General features: G+C 50.9%; 1 protein-coding gene across 4 annotated transcripts; it reads left to right on the top strand.

Moving 5' to 3' along the window:
• Window positions 1-283: 283 nt before the first annotated feature.
• Ephb6 (EPH receptor B6) lies at window positions 284-14,135 on the top strand. Of its 4 annotated transcripts, none has more exons than XM_055598338.1 (19): window positions 284-946; window positions 6,010-6,131; window positions 6,414-6,482; window positions 6,979-7,179; window positions 7,494-7,558; window positions 7,812-8,574; window positions 9,181-9,336; window positions 9,575-9,925; window positions 10,115-10,239; window positions 10,510-10,579; window positions 10,924-11,038; window positions 11,286-11,338; window positions 11,493-11,612; window positions 11,714-11,961; window positions 12,213-12,386; window positions 12,865-13,014; window positions 13,248-13,441; window positions 13,564-13,719; window positions 13,831-14,135. In XM_055598338.1, exons 4-19 carry the CDS (start codon window positions 7,080-7,082, stop codon window positions 13,937-13,939), a joined length of 2,949 nt encoding a protein of 982 aa, XP_055454313.1. In that variant the 5' UTR covers window positions 284-946; window positions 6,010-6,131; window positions 6,414-6,482; window positions 6,979-7,079; the 3' UTR covers window positions 13,940-14,135. The 4 variants fall into 4 exon arrangements, with proteins under 4 accessions (XP_055454313.1, XP_055454311.1, XP_055454312.1 ...); XM_055598336.1 differs by having other exon boundaries at window positions 10,417-10,579; XM_055598337.1 differs by lacking the exon at window positions 6,010-6,131 and having other exon boundaries at window positions 10,417-10,579.
• Window positions 14,136-14,146: the final 11 nt, after the last annotated feature.

The raw sequence follows: 14,146 nt of genomic DNA, 5'->3' as shown, positions 1-14,146 counted from the left end.
GCCCCAACGCTGAACCAGATCCAGGCACAGAAAGAGATACAAGTTTGAAGCCAGCACCGGGTCGTTTCCCCCGAGATGCCCGCACTGTCTCTGGCTGTTCTGGGCTCCCGTGACCCAAGATTTCTTTCTCCCTCCACCTCCTCCTTTGCTCTGCCCACGCCCACCTCAGTTCAACCCTGAGTAGGAGCCCCACTGTTTTAGTTCTTAGAGTTAAAGAAGAGGAGGGAGGAGCCAAGGGCGCTGCGCTTGGGCTTCTGCCTGGCCCTGGCCATCAGCTGCCAGCCAGTAGCGCTTTGCTCCGCTGATGCTCGAGCGCTAGCATCAGGGTTTTAAACACGCCTCGCAGCGGTGCCCACTGACCGCCTCCTCCCGGATCCTAACGCGTGCCATCCTCCGGCCCACGTCCCCTCTGCCCGCCAGGATCCGCGGGAAGAGGCCGACTCTCATAGGACACGGGCGGGCCCAGGACGCGCTAGGCATCTCAACTGCTCGCCCCGCTGGAGATCGGGGACCGCGCTCTTGGCTCCTAGGCCCAGAGGGCGGGCTCGGCTCCCGGAAGAGAAGAGCGTGAGGGCGGCTGGAGGGGCCAGAGAGGGGCGGGCTAGGCGGGGAGGGACGAGAGGGGGCGGGCCCGGCTGCCTTCGCCCAGCCAATGCTCCAGTGCAGCAGGCGTCCGAACCCGAGACCAGAGCTCGGCCACTCTGATCGTGGCACCCTCCCTGGCACGGTTTTCCGTGGGGCCCGCCTCGGGAGCAGTCCCTGTTTGCAGCCTCGGGTCCTCCTCCAGAATCCCAGAGACTCCAAACTGCGAGCAGTCGTGGCCCGTGGGGAAGCGAGGTCCCCAGACCCGAGAGGACGCGCGCGACGCTGGAAGAGATCTGCCAGCTGCAGGTCCACCGCGGGGCCTCAGGGGCGCAGAGCAGCAGAGCTGGACGCCAGCGGGAAGGTGAGCCCGGGATTTGGGAGGTCAGAGGATACTGCGTCTGGAGACTAAGGGATTAAGGTTTGCAAAGTAGAGGGTCTCTCTAGCCTGGGCCTATGCACAACCTAGGGGCGAGGAGGGGCGGTCTTTTGAGGGAGTACTGTTTATACCTCTCCAAAGCAGGAGTAGGTTTCCAAGGAACTGTCCCTTCCCTAGCTAGCCTTTATCAATGCCCGCTGTTTTATGAATCCCAGGTGTTAGAATTCAGCCCATCCCATTTCCAGCGAGCCTCTTCTTTCTCTAGCATGGGGTGTGTGTGTTGGGGGGGGGGGGTAACCTCCCAAAGGTCAGGCTCCCAGCGTTTGGAAAAGGTTTGTCCATGCCTCTGACTCCTGTGGCATCTCTCCACTCTCTCGCTGTTGGGAGGAGCCAGGGGGCCAATCTACATCTGCACACCGCCCCCAACCCCAAGCCTGGAGATAGAGGCTTAGATCTTGAGCCCCAACCTTAAGCACAACCCCCCTCCAATTGCAAACAAAGTCTACTCCCTGCTCCTGCCCAGCTCCACCCCCTCTATGCATCTGGGTGCTTGGCCCAGTCTGCCTCTGCCTCTGCCCCTGCCCACTGATCTTGGCCGTCTGGCACCCTCTCGCCTCCCATCCCTGGGGGAGCTGGCAGGGGACCAGCATAACTGATGTTGTAATGTCCCTGGCAGTGCCCATGTAGAATAGCTGCCCAGGCTGTTCCCAATCAGTTAACCAGGCCCTCCACCCGTCAGGGCAACCTAACTCAAGTGGCTCTGGAAGGGGAGATGATGCTTCTTAGCTGAGAGACCAGCGGGAGTGACTCGAGGGGCTGTTGACAGTCCTTTCAGGCTGACTCAGTAACAGGACATTGAAGGATTGAACCTTGCTCATAGCAGCTACAGACCTTTGAAAGCTGTGGAACGTTTTGTCTTGAAGGAAGACTGCTCTGAGCATCTCAGTGTACATACCTAATGACATAAAGAAAAGTCCTTTTGAATCTATTGGTCCATTCATCAAACAAACAGATGATTGGTAAAGACCATGGAGTTACCAGCATGCTGGGACTAACAGGTCATGATGGTTGAGCATGGGAAAGGCAGGGCCTTCCTCTGGGATAGTATTTCTCCCAGCTCTTCACCATCTCCTGAACCTGGCCACAAGGTTTCCTGTCACTCTGCCAGATGTCACTGCAAGCAGGAGGACTATGGTAACGACTGAAGGTGCAGGAGGCCTTGGCTCCCCTTTCTCTGCCTGATGCTCACCCAGGTGCCTCTGCAGAAGCATCTTTCTGGAGAGCAGCTCACAGCCACTGAGGATGGAGCAGGGCCCACAGCAAGGACAGCAGTTCATAAGACCCCTGTGCCTCATTCCTCAGCTCCTTGCTGCTGCCTATCCCATCTCGGGTATATTCCCTTATACTCCCTACCAGCCATTTGCTGATACAGGAACTACTCCTGGCCCTCAGGGCTTTCTCCCATCACCTCTTAGGACTCATTGCTCACACATATTTACCCCCACACCCTCCCTTATATTCTTTCCAAGCACAAGTCAGTGAACAGCCAAAGTGATTCATTTTCCATGGCTGTCTGGCTAGACCTAGACATTGCTTGCATCTTAAATGCCTCTCCTGTCTGCAAAGACTGGGAGTGGGAAGCACAAGCCAGCATGATCCTGGGGGACATTCCCAGAGCCTAGAGATCTCCAGGGACATAGACCTGTCCTCAGCTAGGTACTCCACAAATTGGCTTCTTCAGTCTGGTCAGCAGAAGATCTCGGAGTCAGAAGACAGCTACCTCCTCCCTGTCTGCCCAGAAGGCTGCCCTGAAGTCCCATGGGGTCCTTTTCTAAGGCACAAGGCCAGAGCACGGAGAGAGCTCACCAGAGGATCGCCAGGGTGCAGATTAAAGGGTAGAGAATGCAGCAGTCAGCTGAGCAAGGATTATATTGGAATTTCCTGGGTGTTTAACAGCTGCAGAACAGGACAGAGGACTAGCCTATGGTGCTGACCCCTCCCACACGGTCCCTGCAGCTAACAGGTGTGAAAACCAGCTCAGCAACCGCAAGAGGCCTAAAGCCAGTGACCCCTTGCTTTGGGACAACTCCCATCCCTGCTGGACAGCAGCCTACCATACCTCATGAAAATCTCTCTCTCTCTCTCTCTCTCTCTCTCTCTCTCTTTCTCTCTCTCTCCTCTCTTTCCTCCCTCTGTTGCCAGGGAGTCCCCTCCCCGACATGTTGCAAGAATCCAGTCCTCTCTATCCCCCTCTTTCCCTTTGTAGGCATAGACTTTAGCCCTGCATGGAAACTGAGAAGCATGATGACAACTTGAACTTCTTGGGAGACAGCCATAAAGAACACCCAAGTATAAGTTTCCTCGCCTTTGTTACTGACGTCCTTCTGCTCCTTCACGCCAATCTTTGCCTCTTGTGTCTTATAGTTGAAAATTCCTAGAGTTTCTGAAAACTAACAGGGAAAAGAGATTAAGCAAACACATATGTTATATGTGTCTGGTTTCAAAAGCATCCTTTCATATATCCTTGCTTTTTTTTTAGACTTTTAACTATAAAAATAAGGTGTGCTCATTATAATAAGAACAAAACAATTCAGGCACGTGTAAGAATTAATTGTCCCTACCACACATCCCCCATCACTAGCACCCTCCTATAGTAACCAGATTTAATGATCCAATTTATCTCTGTCATACCTTGCTTTAAGCTGATTTGGTTTATATTATTTTTTTAAATTTAGAGTGAAGTGCATAAACTATCAAATAAGCTGATTTGTTCATGAAGCTATCATAGTTAGCATTTCATTTAAACACTGTTAATTTCTAAAGCTCTTACAGATTTAGAGTTGATGATTTAATTTCTTTCAAATCTTTCATTCTCATAGAAAACAGAATTCACAATCTATGTCTGATGAGCTAAAATGCTACCCATTTTTTAGGTTTTGCCAGTTTCTAAAATCAGATACAGCCTTGATGCCTAAGACCCTGCCTTATTATTAAAAAAATAAATAAATAAATAAAACAAATGTATCAGGTTTGTGATCTAGTGTCACCATCACATCAAAAAGGCAGAGAGCAATAGACCCAGAGAAGGAGTTGAGGAAAAGAAAGATACAAAATCACAGAATGTGATATTTGTCACATGAAACTGTCCTGTTGGTCTTTTTCCGAGCTGTCATTTACATTCACATTTCTGTTGCTTCAGGTATTTTATATTTTTACAACTTCGTGTACATCTGAAATATGAATGTTTTCCTGGTTGAGATCAGCCATAGCCCTTCCTCAAGTCAGAGGACTTCCAAACCCTGACCAGTTCCCTTCTTGAGCTGCAGCAGAAATGGGGATCTCAGACATGCTAGGAGGGAGGGGCTCAAGGAGGCTTGAGGCTAATCTCTTGCCCTTTGAAGACAGGATGCTTGGCTGAGGCCAGGATACTCCTCCTGGACCAGATGAGAGGGATGTTGTGGCTACAAGCTGCAGAGCAGCCTTTGAAAGTCAAGTGCTAAGCCCTGCCTTCTTAGTATTCCAGGCATGAGGAATACTCCTGTCTTGTCTCTTGTTTCGCCACCTTTGGAACTTGCTTCAGAAGAATCTGCAGTGGTATGACATAGCTGACAACAATTGCTCCTTATCTCAAGGTTCCCTTTTTCTTTGTTTTTATTCTGGCAATGGAGATACACGTCGAATCTTTTTATATATAAATAGGAGATTGGTTTGTTGGGTTAGCAAGAATTGATCTAACTTCCTATTCTGACTCAGCGACATTTTTTCCCACTGAATACGCTTGTTTTTAATTTTCAATATTCTGGGTCTGAATCTGAAGATTCACCTCAACCGTCAAAATAATCTGCTGAATACTTTATGATCATCAAACTTTTTTAATGAATGTCTTCACTCTTATTAAATGAAAAAACAAACAAACAAGAACTCAAATAACAATCTACAGTTGGCTTTAGTTTTTGCTATTTGTTTTGCTTGTTTGCTTCTCCCTTAAGTTCTCTCAATACTGTGAACAATGCACCTCTCATTTTTCTCCTCAACAGAAATAAATGAATCCTGCCACCCTTGCTCATGTGCCACGTGAGCTTTTCAGACCAAGTTACAGTAAAAGTCAAAAGCACCCCTATTGTGGAGGTGCTCTTCTCTGTGGCCCCAGAAGCAGCCATACCTTTGCAGACCATTGGACATAAAACTGTATCTGCTAATGGCTCTGGAAGTTTCCTGTTGGGGATGGCTGTATGAAGAGCCTAGGAATTACTCATAGGACATAAGCACTATTTTGACTCATTTTACTAAGCAGGCATTATCTACAGTTTTAAAAATACATCTAAATTCATCATTAAGTTCAAAAGATAGATAATATTTAAGAAAGACTATTTTACTGTAAAAATTAAAAAGACAATAAAAACATCTCCCTGGCCTCTTTCATTTTCTTTTTCTTTCCAGGCTTGATGTATCATTCTGTTATGTCCTTCCACATAAATATGTATTGGTTTGCTTTGTATTTGTAGTGCTGGGATTGAACCCGGGCCTCACATATGCTAAAATAATGCTCTGCCACTGAGCTAAATATCCAGCTCAATATCTATTGATATCTATTGTTTTTAAGTTAACAAGTAGTAGGAGTTTACTTTATACCATTGTGCACATAGTACTTTGACTTGGAAATCATTTCCATATCATTACATAAACAGCTCATATTTGTTGCTTATAATGTGCCATAATTTCTCATATATCTTCCTACTGGTGTTCAGTCACTTCACAATTTTTTTTTTTTACAAACAATTCTTTTTTCTTACAAACAATTTACAGTGTCTGAGGACAAAGCTTGGTGATAGTGCTGTGTTCAGTCCCCTGCATTGTTCCAACCCCAATCTCATGAATATCCTTATTTAAACAAGTATCATGCATGTGCATGGTATCTTGCATAATTACCTCCCAAAGGCCCCACCTCCTAAAACTGTCACATTGGGGAATAGGATTGTAGCATATGCATTCATGGCAAAGGCACAAAAACCACTTGTGTAACAAATGGCATGTCACTGTTGTTTCAGCATGCCTCCCTTCAGTTATGAGCAAATAAGAAGCCTCCTTTCATATGTTCACGGTATATGCTTAGTTTCCTGTAAGCTTCAAGAGAAAACATACCCCTTGGGGAAGAGAACCTTTGTTCAGAGTAAGTGCCAGACCTACATAGCTCTATCCTCTCCAAACACAGCAACATTCATCTTTCAGAGCCCTTATGCCTGCGTCCTTTTTACATCTGTTCTCTCCCTCCCCTCCCATCATACCCCAAAGCCATCTTTCTTTGTCCCCATTTGCTTCACTATCTCTGTGAAATGTCTAGAATATTTTGTGCGAAATTGCTAGGGCCTGTTGCGAACCCACGTGTCTATAAGGGTGAACTGCCTCTCACTCACCTGCTTTTAATGACAGGAGACTTCTAACTACCATACAGGTTAGCTGCTGGAGGGAAGGTACAGAGTAAATGAAGACAAACTGGAATATCTCCTTCCAGACGAAGAGGGTAAGACTGCGTCAGCACTCTGTTATGCCTCCTCTCTGACAGTGAGGGCCTTGAGACACAGTCTCATGAAGAGTTGAGGTGGGGAGTGCTACAACAATGGTTCTCAACCTTCTTAATGCTGCGACCCTTTAATACAGCTCCTTATGTGTGCTGACCCCAACCATAAAATCGTTTTCACTGTTATATTATAACTGTAATTTTCCTGCTGTTGTGAATCGTAATGTAAATATTTGATATGCAGAACACCTGATATGCAACTCCTGTGAAAGGGTCATTCAAACCCCAAAGCGGATCATGACCCACAGGTTAGAACTGCTGCTCTACAGACAAGCAGAATTTCCATAACAGACTCAGAGGAGTCAACCCTTACTGGCTTCTGTCTATGGCTGCTTCAGGGACCATTTGAGAGTTGTAGAACAGGTGCTATGTGAAGTTTCATACACATACAAACTTGTGTATGAAAATGACTTCTCCTCTCTGCATCTTTTCATCCAAGGACGCCATCTTGGCTTCAGACCCCAGGTCTTGCAAAAGCTGCATCCTCGCCTCAGAGCAGGGCGGTGGCCGAGGTGATGGTGGGAGTGCTGAAGATACCTTATGGCTACTGAGGACATTGCTGGATCCGGGAGCAGAGTGGCGGGCATGCTGTGCAGTCTGTGGGTCCTGGTTCTGGGGCCCGCAGTTCTGGCTCTGGAAGGTAGGAAGGAGGGGAGGCAAGAGAGTCTCATCAGCTTGTAGAGTCCAGATGTTGGGGGTGGAGGGCGGGAGGTGAAGGCTGGAGACACATAAAAAAAAGCAGAAAAGAGAAAAGATGTTAAGGAAGCAAAGCTGTGGGGAGAGGGACCAGAACTTGTACCAAGTACTTTAGACTCAGGGTCCTCACAGATACTGAGCTCTTGCCGGCAAATTTATTGGATCTGGAGTGACAGTATTTGGTTTTCCATGGAATGGAGGGGGAGGAGCCTTGCCAGCCTGAGGCTTTATACAATGCATCCCATTATGTCTGCACAGAGGTGCTTCTGGATACCACAGGGGAGACCTCTGAGATCGGCTGGCTTACCTACCCACCAGGTGGGGTGAGTACAGCTCCTCATTCTGAACCCATCACTCTGGCCCACAGTGTTCTCTAGAAAGTGGAACTGGGCGGAAACTGGATATAAGGTGTGAGATAAGACTGCAGCCACCGTGAGGAACAGAGTTTCTGTGTATCCTCTCTGTGCTTGTCATTAATGCTAGATCTCGATGTAACAGATACAGCCCCACAATGCCCCTCTGTCACCTCCCTCTGCAAAGTCTGAGCAGTTACTGTTTTCCCTGGTCCCTTTTCAGTGGGATGAGGTGAGTGTTCTAGATGACCAGCGCCGTCTGACTCGGACCTTCGAAGCATGCCACGTTGCAGGGGTTCCTCCAGGTGCTGGGCAGGACAACTGGCTGCAGACACACTTTGTGGAGCGGCGAGGGGCCCAGAGGGCACACATCCGCCTTCACTTCTCTGTACGAGCTTGTTCCAGCCTGGGTGTGAGCGGTGGTACCTGTCGAGAGACCTTCACCCTTTACTACCGGCAGGCTGAGGAGCCTGACAGCCCGGACAGCATTTCGGCCTGGCACCTCAAACGCTGGACTAAAGTGGACACAATTGCAGCAGATGAGAGCTTCCCTGCCTCCTCCTCTTCTTCCTCGTGGGCTGTGGGACCCCACAGGACTGGTCAGAGGGTGGGACTGCAGCTGAATGTCAAAGAGCGCAGCTTTGGTCCTCTCACTCAGCGTGGCTTCTATGTGGCCTTCCAGGACACAGGGGCCTGTCTGGCCCTTGTGGCAGTCAAGCTCTTCTCTTACACCTGTCCCTCCGTGCTGCGTGCCTTTGCCTCTTTTCCTGAGACACAGGCCAGTGGAGCTGGAGGTGCCTCGTTGGTGGCAGCTGTGGGCACCTGTGTAGCTCATGCAGAACCAGAAGAGGATGGCGTTGGAGGCCAGGCAGGGGGCAGCCCCCCAAGGCTACACTGCAATGGGGAAGGCAGGTGGATGGTAGCTGTGGGAGGCTGCCGCTGCCAGCCTGGACACCAGCCTGCTCGTGGAGACAAGCTGTGCCAAGGTGAGAACCTTTCCTGCATGCCCTTGGCCTTGATTTCTCTCCTGAACACTCCAAATTTGGCTTTGTCCACAAAATAGATGAAATTAGCCACCTCGGGAGAGGTACTCATTGAGCTCTTATGAAATTTCTAGAATTGCTGTAGTTCTCCATATTCCCGTATTTTGTGCTCTAAGGCCACAGGCCCAAAAAGTGACAGCAGAAGTTGCTCCATTCTTGGGTTATGTTATGTGTACATTATGTGTGCTCCTCTGTGCCCATAAGCTATCTGGCTGGGAAAGGTCCATTGCAGAGCTAGTGGCTTCCAGGCGGTGAGGAAGAGTGTCACATAGGCTCAAAAGAATGACTACCGAGGGTTTATCCTCTCCAGGACCACCTCCTTCTGAGGTTGCCCTGCCCACAGCCCACTTAGTTATTCACAAGTGGACATGAATTCTGTCTCCTTACTGACTAAATAGATCTGTGCACCAGGAAACAGGGCATGGGGACTAGGTCTCTGAATTAAGAACCAGCTCTGGGGAATAGAGGACACCTTATACAAATGAGTAGAAACTCAGGGTCGGTGGATGAAGTAAAGATGACACCACATTCTCCCCTTGGTCTCTTTAGCCTGTCCTGAGGGATCTTATAAGGCCCTAGCTGGGAATGTCCCCTGCTCACCATGTCCAGCCCGCAGTCACTCCTCCGACTCTGCAGCACCAGTTTGCCCCTGTCTCCAGGGCTTCTACAGGGCCAGTTCTGACCCACCAGAGGCTCCCTGCACTGGTGAGTTTCAGCTCAACACACTAAATCTGAAAATGGGTGGGTTGGGGGGTCTTAGTTTAACAATGTGGGTGAAAGGGCTTTGGAGTTCACTTGGAACGACTTAGCCTTCTCCTGTTTCCTTGGCCCCTCCCCTCATGACCTACATCCTACTATCTATCCTCTTGGCCATACCTTCTGGTCTCCTTTCTTCCTTAATCATCCTCTCCTCACAATCCCTAACCTCCCACACCCCTTCCAGGCCCTCCATCGGCCCCCCGGGAGCTTTGGTTTGAGGTGCAAGGCTCAGCACTCATGCTGCACTGGCGCCTGCCTCAGGAGCTGGGTGGACGAGGAGATCTGCTCTTCAATGTTGTGTGCAAGGAGTGTGGAGGCCACCGGGAGTCCAGCAGTGGGGGGACGTGCCGTCGCTGCAGGGATGAGGTGCATTTCGACCCCCGCCAGAGGGGCCTGACCGAGAGTCGAGTGTTAGTTGGGGGGCTCCGAGCACATGTGCCATACATCTTGGAAGTGCAGGCTGTCAATGGGGTGTCCGAGCTCAGCCCTGACCCTCCCCAGGCAGCAGCCATCAATGTCAGCACCAGCCATGAAGGTGAGCCCTTTTCCTTCTCCTTCAGGACAGCTTGCTTCAGCTCCTCAGATTCCCCTCCTCCCCACACCCTGTTTTCCAGCCAGCCTGCATTAGACATCACACTCTGAACTCTACCCTCTCCACCCTTGGGTGATGATCCTCCCAGACACTCTAGTCCCCCCAACAATAACCCTCCGCCCTGCACTTCAGTCCCTTCTGCAGTTCCTGTGATGCACCAGGTGAGCAGGGCAGCCAACAGCATCACAGTGTCCTGGCCTCAGCCTGAGCAAACAAATGGGAATATCCTGGACTACCAGCTGCGCTACTATGACCAGGTGGGCAGGGGGTCGGGGCACCTCAGCAGGGCCAGTGAAAGCTCTCAGCCGTCACAAGGGCATGGCTGTAGAGTGGGGCATGAAGCAGGTGCAAAGAGCCCAAGGCACCCGGGACATCACAGAGAAAGATAGGGGATCAGAGCAGAGGCAAAGTAAGTGAGTGATTAATGTCCCTAGGCAGAAGATGAATCCCACTCCTTCACCATGACCAGTGAGACTAACACTGCCACTGTGACACGGCTGAGCCCTGGCCACATCTATGGCTTCCAGGTGCGGGCACGGACTGCGGCTGGCCATGGCCCCTATGGGGGCAAAGTCTATTTCCAGACACTGCCTCAAGGTGAGAGGAAGCGTAGATGGGCATTTGGGTCTCGAGACTGTCAAAGCTACAAGCCGTCCTCCAGATCAGAGTCTGTGGGAAGGGAGGATGCTCTGGGCGACCTCTGACTTCAGAAGCTGTATGAGTAGAGCGGGGGCTGTGAATCAATGTGAGTCGGGTTGAAGGTGTGAATGCATGTAGTGAGGACATTTGTGGACAGTTCTTGAATACGGAGGGTTGGAAGGATGTACAAATGGATGAGTGTACACTGTGAGGGGTATGCGTGTGGTACTGGCGATGTCCAGAGGCATGTGGACACAAACAAAGCCTGGCTCCCCCCTGTGACCCTACCACTCATCCCTCAGGTGAGCTGGCCTCCCAGCTTCCAGAGAAGCTGTCCTTGGTGATTGGTTCCATCCTGGGGGCCTTGGCCTTCCTTCTTCTGGCAGCCATCACTGTACTGGCTGTCATCTTCCAGCGGTGAGGCCCCTGCCACTCCTACCCAACCTACCCCGGTACCATTCAAGTCCTGACAACCCCATGAACCCCTGTGGCACTTCGCATATCTTTCTACTAGTTCACTGCTAAGATGGAAAGGAGGGGCCTGGTAGAGTCCCCTTGGTCTTTAGACCCACCCGCTGGAAAGCGGTCTGTTTGGCCGGGGTGGTCGGGCTGATGCAAGCCAACAGAAACAGGTGTCATTCTAGGCTGTTGGTTTGCCTCTCAGGAAGCGGCGTGGGACTGGCTACACAGAGCAACTGCAGCAGTACAGCAGCCCAGGTTGGGAAGGGGAGAGGGATTATGGCTGGGATTGGGGGCCCGGAGCTAGGCACGTGCCCAGGGAGGAAAGGGTTCTTCCTCACCATCTTCCAGAAATAGAAGGGTGTGCTTGGGCATTTGGGCGCTCACCCTTATAGCACACTGTGCTCTTCAGGACTTGGAGTCAAGTATTACATTGACCCTTCCACATATGAGGACCCCTGCCAGGCCATCAGAGAGCTTGCTCGAGAGGTTGACCCTACATATATCAAGATTGAGGAAGTCATTGGGGCAGGTATTTGAGGAGCGGGTGGTGCCCGGGAGGACTTGGTGAGCTCCTTCTAAGCACAGCTGAACACTTCAAACTTTTATCCATGCTGATATCTATTCCTCCAGGTTCCTTCGGAGAAGTACGCCGGGGCCGACTACAACCCCGGGGAAGGCGGGAACAGGCTGTGGCTATCCAGGCCCTGTGGGCAGGGGGTGCTGAGAGCCTGAAGATGACCTTTCTGGGCCGGGCAGCACTGCTGGGCCAGTTCCAGCATCCCAATATCTTGAGGCTGGAAGGTGTAGTGACCAAGAGCCGGCCCGTCATGGTGCTGACAGAACTCATGGAACTTGGTCCCCTGGACAGTTTCCTTAGGGTCAGTTCTGCCCTGGGGGAGGAGGAGGGTTTGGGGGTTGAGGAAAGCTCAGATCTCTCACATTTTCTCACACAGTCTATGGCTCTGCTCCTTTCTATACCATCCTCCATCATGATCTCCATCCTTCATTCCCAGGACATTTGGATTCCCAAATTTGCCCCCCCCCCCCCAACTGCCCTCTTGTGATGATGTATGTTTTGCACAGATGTTAGTGTCTACCCTGTTGGTGACCTCTACCCTCTGCTCTTCAGCAGCGAGAAGGCCAGTTCAGTAGCCTACAGCTTGTGGCCATGCAGCGGGGTGTGGCTGCTGCCATGCAGTACCTATCCGGCTTTGCCTTTGTGCACCGAGCGCTCTGTGCCCGAAGTGTGCTGGTGAACAGCCACCTGGTGTGCAAGGTGGCCCGTCTTGGCCACAGTCCTCAGGTGAGTCCAGAGCTTTGGGGAGTCAGTGTCCTTCAGCAAGTGCTGAAGGGAAAGCTAGAATATGGGATGGATGCTACAGGAGGGATATCGAGGGGCGTGGAGTGTAGACTCGGTCACATGGTGAGGAGAGGGAAGCCTGGACTATGAGCAATTGGGGGGGCTAAGAAACTAAGAAAAAAGGGGGCACACAGGAAGACAGGAGACCCATAAAACTAGAACCAGCTCCTACTTTCCATCAACACAGGATGTAAAGTTAGCCAGAGTGACATTACAATTCTGAATGCTCCACTCAAGCCCCATGGCCTCATGCAGTGTCACGTTCTTGAATCCTTGACTCTACGTCTCAATGTGTATCTAGTCTTTAGGAAAGCTAAGGGGCTTGGAAAAGATGCTGATGTGAGACTCCCAGGACATCTAAGCGTCTATGTTGCCTAGTGAATGTAACTCTTATTATTTTGCCTCTGGCTTTTCTCTTCAGAGTTCAAGTTCCTTGCTTCGCTGGGCAGCCCCAGAGGTCATTACTCATGGGAAATATACAAGCTCCAGCGATGTCTGGAGCTTTGGGATACTTATGTGGGAAGTGATGAGCTACGGAGAACGGCCCTACTGGGACATGAATGAGCAGGAGGTAAACTGGACCTAGACATTTGCTGATTTCCCATTCTGATTCCTCCGATGTTCTCATATCCTAAGCCCACCCTTCCTAAGCCATTCCTATCCTGAGACCTTATGTCTGGAGCATTGTAAAATTTGCAGTTCCCTTCCACCTTCAACCTCATACTGTGCCCAAATACAGCCTCCCCCACCCCACAATACCCCTATAGCAATAGCTTCTCACTACATGTTCATCTTGGCGTGCAGGTACTAAATGCAATAGAACAGGAATTCCGGCTGCCTCCACCTCCAGGGTGCCCCCCTGGGCTACATCTACTGATGCTAGACACTTGGCAGAAGGACCGTGCCCGTCGGCCTCACTTTGACCAGCTGGTGGCTGCATTTGACAAGATGATCCGCAAGCCAGATACCCTGCAGGCTGAAGGGGGCTCCGGGGACAGGTCTGAAGCTTGGGGCTGGAGCCTGGGAAAGGCAGGGAGGGTGGATAGAAGCCAAAAGGAAAATTGAGCAGAGAGAGTAAGATGAAGAGGAAATCTGACTTGCTTGCCCCTCCCCACCTTAGGCCTTCCCAGGCCCTTCTGAACCCTGTGGCCTTGGACTTTCCTTGCCTGGACTCTCTCCGGGCCTGGCTTTCAGCCATTGGACTAGAGTGCTACCAGGAGAACTTCTCAAAGTTTGGTCTTTCCACTTTCAGTGATGTGGCTCAGCTCAGCCTGGAGTAAGCATGGGTGGTGAGGTGGGAGGGTGGACACTCTGGGCCCCAGGCAAGGGGGCACATCTGGGCTACTGAAGAAGCCGGCCCAAGTCTGATTTACTCCTTCCCCACCAGAGACCTTCCGGGCCTGGGCATCACCCTGGCTGGCCATCAGAAGAAACTACTGCACAACATCCAACTTCTCCAGCAGCACCTGAGGCAGCCAGGCTCGGTGGAAGTGTAAAGCTTGGTCGGGAAGCTGTGAGCTGCTGAGGCCCAACCCCAGTCCTGGTCATAAGGTGCAGGAAGGACGTGTGAGACTGAGCCAGGCTGCATTCCAGCCTTCATGCCTGCCACATTAAACCCAGCCCTCTGGACACTGAATCCCCCAATCCTGCCCTTCCAACAGCCTACCCATATTAAAGGAAAAGAAGGGAATTTACAAGTTGAG

This window comes from Psammomys obesus, unplaced genomic scaffold, assembly GCF_907164565.1.
Source record: "Psammomys obesus unplaced genomic scaffold, mPsaObe1.curated_primary_1811, whole genome shotgun sequence".
NCBI lineage: Eukaryota > Metazoa > Chordata > Mammalia > Rodentia > Muridae > Psammomys > Psammomys obesus.
The sequence above is the reverse complement of the archived record's forward strand: the minus strand, read 5'-3'. Positions and strand labels throughout refer to the sequence as shown.

Bases quoted from the DNA above. Each gene is read 5' to 3' on its own strand.
- Ephb6 (XM_055598337.1), top strand. From the start codon at position 7,080: ATGGCTACTGAGGACATTGCTGGATCCGGGAGCAGAGTGGCGGGCATG. The intron at 10,580-10,923 runs GTGAGAGGAAGC...CTCATCCCTCAG, and splicing joins TTTCCAGACACTGCCTCAAG to GTGAGCTGGCCTCCCAGCTT. The intron at 13,720-13,830 runs GTAAGCATGGGT...CTTCCCCACCAG, and splicing joins GTGGCTCAGCTCAGCCTGGA to AGACCTTCCGGGCCTGGGCA.